This window comes from Populus euphratica, unplaced genomic scaffold, assembly GCF_000495115.2.
Source record: "Populus euphratica unplaced genomic scaffold, PopEup_1.0 scaffold339.1, whole genome shotgun sequence".
Lineage (NCBI taxonomy): Eukaryota > Viridiplantae > Streptophyta > Magnoliopsida > Malpighiales > Salicaceae > Populus > Populus euphratica.
The window spans coordinates 206,601-213,428 of record NW_011500231.1 but is presented as its reverse complement, the minus strand read 5'-3'; the positions used below and the strand labels follow the sequence as shown (position 1 = coordinate 213,428).

Sequence of the window (6,828 nt, the reverse complement as noted above, 5' to 3'; positions counted from 1 at the left end):
TTTTGTGATTTTAGATTATTTTAATGTGCAAATATTCAAAAGTAAAAAAATATTATTTTAATATATTTTTAAAATAAAAATATTTTAAAAATAATTATTAGCGCAGTACCCAACCGTAGTCTTAATGGATATCTCAAACATTAATTGTTAGGCTACCCTTGAAGGAAACGAATTGGACTAAGCTGGAAGAGGTAAACTAATTACTAATCTTGATTATTCTTGCAAAATCTTGATTATTCTTGCAAATATTAAAAATAAAGTTATAAAAATAAATTTATCTGGGAAAGGGAAAGGTAAGCTTTTAAATTGAAAAAGGTGTTCATATGTATAAATCCTAATACAAGCAGACCCTCACCCCTGAACAAAAATGGTGCTCATATTTTCTTCGACGCTCCTTTTACAAATTCAAACGCCGAGAGGAGCCATACATAAGACCATAGCAGAGTAGTGGATTACGCTCAAGAACAAGCATGCAAAGGCGAGAAGCATTAGTTCAACCTGTGGTTCTTAAAGGCATGGCTCGCAATGTCTGACTACTCTCACTGCTCATGAGCGCCGATGAGGGAAAATGCTTCGATCAAACGTGCCCGTCCATGGTCGAACCGTCTTCCCTGCTGCAATCTTGCTTGGTAAGCCTCTCGCTGACTCGACAGATTTAAGGGCTTACATATTGAAAGGAAGAGGAGAAGCAGTGTGAATCTCCAAACTGAAGGATCCACAAAATGAATGGCCGTGGAAAGATTTATATCATAGCGTGCATTATGCTCTGAGCAAACAATGCAGGATTTGATTTGAGGGCATATGAAAATTACAAGGACCAGTTCCTTGACTAGTCAGGATGATGCTTGAGAAAATGCAAGCTCTTACACAAACAAATGCATGCATAGACATTGTTTTAAGGCATGGTTTTGCACCACCGTGCTGAACATGCTCCAACGCTCCAGCAAAGACAGCAGTAGGAGAACGAAGAAGCAAGCTAGAACTTCTGAAAGAAATCATAAATGTGCTTATTGATCTCATCTGCCTTCTCTTGATTGAGGAAATGCCCTACTCCTTCCATTACGACTAGTTCCTCTAAAAATGGAACGTCTCTCTTGAACCCGCCTGAGTCTATATAATCCTTCCCACCAAGAGAATTATAGGTCAGGTCCTCATCACCAACAATAAACTTAACAGGTACTGTCACTTGAGCCCCTGTCCATGGTGCCGTGAGCTCCCAGTTCCTGCAATACGGGATGGAAAAGGATTTAGAAAAAGGAAAAATGAGGCAAGAACAATCATGGGAAAAAAAGGGAACAAGATGAGATTAAATCTGTTAAAAGATCAAATCAGCATAAAAAAAGCAGACGTCCCCATCTCAAACGCCAGCTGACATACTGAAACTAGGCCCCTGTCCCGATCAATACACCATAGCGGCATGGAAATAAGAACTTCAATTCAATGCAAGGAAAGGTAATCTCTAATAGCATCTCAAGTAAATATACAAGGCCCCTCGTCCCAATCAATGTGGAATAGTGCCATGGAAGTAACCAGAACAGAATTGAAATACTGAAACAGCACCAGACTACTGGAGATTTTCCACGGTAAAATCGGCGTTGCTCAGAAATCTCAATGCACTAAATAACACCTGGAAGGGAAACACACCTATCCAGATTCCGATAATAGTTTAATCCTCCAGTAAAGCCTTTCTGCTCAAATTTGTTGGTGTAGTACTTGAAATCTTCCTCAGACAACCAAGAGGGCAAGACAATTGGAGCATCCAGCGGGGTTCCATTTAAACCTTTACCCTTAGGTAAAAAAAGAGGTCCTGCAACTCGGTACGTTAACAATTCCTTCAGAACTCTCTCCGTGCCTCTCTCTGCATACTCGGCTTCAATCACTCCAGGCTCCTGCAAAGACAATCAAGCAATGATAAGTGTGGTATAAGATAAAAACAGTAATGCAAAGAAAAAAAAACTCGTCAGGAAAATATTGAGAAAAATATATATTTTTATTAAGTATTTTTTAATAATTTTCTCTCTTTTGTGCTACTTAGTAATACTGAATTATAAGTTTTTTTAATAAATATAAAGTTCTGTACAATCAAGAAATTATACAATATATATTCGGAAGTAGTTCACCCGTTAAACTAATTTTCAAAAATTAGTGTGCTTTCTACTGTCTTTCTGTTAAATCATATCTCAACATGATGAAAGATGGTCGTTCAAATTTTTAACTACCAAATGCTACTATAAATAGCCAAAATTTTAACTGCTTCATATTATAAAGCGCTGTGCATAACAAAATCTTCCATTCTCATACTGATTGAACAAGAAAGCAACTTCATGCAAAACACAAAGAACCCATGATTGAAATCATAAAATAAAATGAACTGGTCAAAGAAAAAACCTGAAATCTGCACATGTAGTAATCATCACCATAAAGAGCCCTCAAAGTCTCAACAAATTTCCTCTCAGGATTCCTTGGAATAAACAGAACACTGGTATTAACCAGAGCTTTAACTCTATCTGGTCTAAACAAACACATATACCAAGCTATTACAGCACCCCAATCATGTGCCACAACAAAAACTTTATCTTCATTTGGTGCCACAACATCAAGCAACCCAATTAAATCACCAACCAAATGGAAGCATGTGTAGCTTGTAATCTCAGCTGGGGCGTCTGTGTCACCATACCCTCTCAAGTCAGGTGCCACAGATCTATAGCCAAGTGAGGATAGAGCTAAGATCTGGTATCTCCAGGAGTACCATGATTCGGGGAATCCATGGAGAAATAGAATAACCGGAGCATTCTCTGAGCCTTTGATTGCTACATGCATGGTAATGCCATTAGCATGAATGGTTCTGTGTTCTATGGAGTCCATGGTTTTTATCTCTGTGTTAAGAGTTTTGTTCTTGATTTCTGAGATTTTTATAGTGCAAGAAAATGGAGTTTCTTCTTGTTATTTCTGATACTCCAGTGGTAATTAATAATTGTTGACAGTATTTAATATATTTAAGTACACGTCTCTACCATTCCAAAGAAAAGTTAACCCCCATCGCCAAGTCCTGAATCCAGCACTGGCTCTTAGCTGACAGTATACCGTCTTTGACTCTTTGCATCAACTATTGATAGTATTTTAATTTATGTCATTTGCTTATCTTCTAAGATCTGATGACGGCAAAGAGTTTTTGTTTCATATAGAAATATTTCAAAAGTAGATAATGAGAGAGATACTTAATTGTTTTACTAAAACTCTTTACCAAGTGATGTAACGTCAAACAATTAATGTTTAATTTGTCAATCACTCAATTTTATAATTATAATTATAATTATAATTATCTTATTAAATGTTCTAAGATTTACATTTTATAATAATGATCTCATTAAGTGAGATTTATATTTCATGATTTGAATTTATTTATTTTTACTTGCTATTTAGTAAGCAAAAACTTAATAGAAAAGTTTAATATCCCTGACAATGCCCGTAAAAAATACATAGAATGGAAAAGTCATTTTCTGAAGGAGCACAATAATGAAAAGCATTATATTATTCCAATGCAATTTAATAATCAAAACAAGATAATATATATATATATATATAATATTTAAATGATTGATTGATTATGTCATTATTTTTAAGATTTGGGTTATAATAGTATTATTGATTGTTTTATGGGTAATATATTATGTATTAGCTTTAAATACATAGTTTTTAAAATAATATTGAATAAGAATAAAATATTTTTTAATTCTTTATTGTGAGTTTTTTATATTATTTTTTTAAATTTATTGTTCTCATGGTTTTTGCATATAGATGTGTAAAAATAACTGAATCATAATGTTTTTAATTAAAATTTGCTTTAATGATCATAATAATTTATATTTAAAAAATAATGTTTCTCAACAAACAAAAAAATGAGTGAATAGAAAAATTAGGTTTCCAATTAAAAATATATATTTTTATTTCAAATAGTTGTAGTTTTTTTAATATTTTTTATTGTTATTGGTTTTTATTCAATGGACTATTCTCTAATAAAAAAAATCATTTTATCATCAAAATTAAAAAAAAAATCACATGGATAAAAAAGATAATTTGATGAAATAAAAATATGTTTCTTGTTTATAATTTTATTTTTTTTCTTGCAAATATTTTTTTTTATCATATAATTAAATAAAAATAGATTTTTTTAAAAAATTATTAAACTTGTTTAGGTCCATAACTGGAGCTATGGGTTGGATAGATTAATTCAGGTTAATTTAAAACATAATTAATTTAATATTAAAAAGTATTAAAATAATATTTTTTTATGATTTTGTTTAAAGTCAAATTATGTTTTAATTTGGTTGGCTAAGTTGTGTATGGATCTGTAAAGTTAATTGGATTACATCTAACAATTTTCACTCAATTTTATTTAAATTTTAGTTAGATTTAAAGGCTAGATCAATAAGTTATCACATTTACTTATCAAATTAAAATAAATTTAATGACAATATAAAAAAAAAATTATATGTAGCAGCCTGTCGACAACCATACATATAACGTGGAATAAAAGGAGAGAACATCATTAGTTTGCAGGCTGTAATATGTTGTTATTTGCAAATGTTAGTTTTTACCATTTTATCTCAACTCTATTGAAAGTCTAACATGTGTTACATTCTAATTTAATGTTATATTTAATGTGATATTTGCAAATTAATTTAAGTTGTATTTTTATTTTTAACATGAAAAAACAATTATAAATATATTTGGTTAGAAATAATTTTTACTTGAATAAAAACTTTATAAAAAAAATTGTGTTCAATTTTTTATTTAATAAGAAAATTAAAACTTTAATTTTTAACGTGTGAATCATACATATTTTTAGTCTTTTAAGCCATGTGTTGGGGCACATATGCATCATTCAATACTATATGCAGTGCATTATAGTAGAGCTTTGAACTCAGGATAAGAGATATTAAGAATATCCTAACAGGGTTTTTGTTTTTCAATTACCCTACCACACTATATTAACTATGCTTCATTAACTTTAGAAATTCTTTAACTTCTTCGTCACTTATGAGTTTTTTTATTTATATATCTTTGATGGCTACAACCTCTTTATCTTTGGCTTTTCGTTGCCTTCTAATTCTTGAGGCATAAAACATCTATCACTTTGAGTTAATCCATTAATCTTGGTCTGAAATACAGAAATAGAACTCTTAATATTAGAAGAATTTCTATAATTATGAAGTGATGTATTGTAGTTCTCATTGTAGGTAATGGCAGGCCTTATCAGGATGAGCTTTGGTGAACCACTCTTAGTATATTGAAGCTTACATATCTGTACTTTTTTTTCTTTGAAATTTATCATATATACAACATCATCCTTTTCCTCCATTTCTATTTGTAATAGACTATAAGTCATTATTTGTATCACTTTTTGATGAAACTCTTTATATTTATCGATATTATGTCTTATTACTTCGTGAAACCTTAAAAAATTATCGCTCATTCTTGAATCTGATTAATTTTCTGTTAGCAAATACCCGACATGTACTAACATGTCATATAACCTATTCATAGTTACCCTTAAACCTTTCTCTTTCTTTCTTCCAAACTCCACACCATTTACCCCTCGTTACTCCAAGAGCTTCCTTTTGAAAGTTGAGCAAGTATCAATATTGCGGTCAAGGTTTTCGGCATGATACTCATAGGCTAGGTCTAATTTGTACCAATTTAAAAGGGCAGGTTTTAGTAATGAAAATAGAAGAGGGGCCATATGACATATGCTTAGCAATTTTGCCTGCATTTCTCCTTAGGGCATAAGTAAAGACAAGATTTGCTCTTGGTTTCTTTGGTAGGCTCTTCCTAGTTTGTTTTTGGCTTGCTTTTCTGGTGGGGTAGTGGGTTGGTTTACTTAAAGAGGCTTAACAAAGTTAATATTAGATATTTAGGAAGATGAGGTCTGGTAGCTTTCGTTTTGTTAATTCTTCTTATCTTTATACTCTCTTTCAACATTGCTTACTTCAAAATCCTTTTTCTTCCCAGTAAACCTTTTTCTTTTTTCTCAATAGGTTCTAATATTCTATTAGTTGTTATTCTTTGTTCTACTATTTTAGCAATAACAATAACATCACAAAAATATTAGGCGAAGCTACCCATTAGATGCTTATAAGATGGGGACCTAAAAGTATCCACAAATAAAGTCACCATTTATTTCTTCAACAAAGGTAATTGTACATATATTGCCTTGTTTTTTTTCACTTGTGAGTGTACTCCATTACAGTTTTCTTATTGCTCTTCTTCATCACCACCAAGCTCATCCAGTTTGGAGCAATGTTAATATTGAATTTGTATTATTTCAAAAAAAACATAAGCAAGATCACTTCATTTATTAACCCTTGGGTTATGTAAGGTCATGTGCTAGCTTAACATATAACTGATCAAGTTGTCTTCGAAGAAATAGATGAGCAACTTTTCATTACGTATGACTTCTGTTATTTTATTGTAATAAGACCTCAAGTGCATATTAAGGCATTCTAATCTCGTATACTTGACAAACTTTAGCACCTTAAACTTCTTGGACACCATTACATCTAGCATTAAGTATAAATCAACTACTCCAACAAGGTCATGGACATCAAATCCCTCAATAACCCTCAATCTTTCATCCTTAGTATCCTATTTATCTTGTTCAAGATGATCGAATGATTCAACCCTGACGCATGTGTGCGGTGTTGCTGGCAAAAAATCCACTCTTAAAATCTATATTATCTGACATCTATCTAGCAAATATGGAAAGATAAGGAATTCTTGTCTTTTATTAGTGATAAAATAGAATGGAAGTCACTACCTTATATTTTG

At 31.5% G+C, this 6,828-nt stretch overlaps 1 protein-coding gene across 1 annotated transcript; it reads right to left on the bottom strand.

Moving 5' to 3' along the window:
• Positions 1–727: 727 nt before the first annotated feature.
• LOC105112442 (bifunctional epoxide hydrolase 2-like) lies at positions 728–2,980 on the bottom strand. Its single transcript, XM_011008149.1, has 3 exons — positions 2,389–2,980; positions 1,645–1,889; positions 728–1,223 (listed from the first exon to the last, which is right to left on the bottom strand). Exons 1-3 carry the CDS (start codon positions 2,863–2,865, stop codon positions 977–979), a joined length of 969 nt encoding a protein of 322 aa, XP_011006451.1. The 5' UTR covers positions 2,866–2,980; the 3' UTR covers positions 728–976.
• Between the last annotated feature and the right edge of the window lie 3,848 nt (positions 2,981–6,828).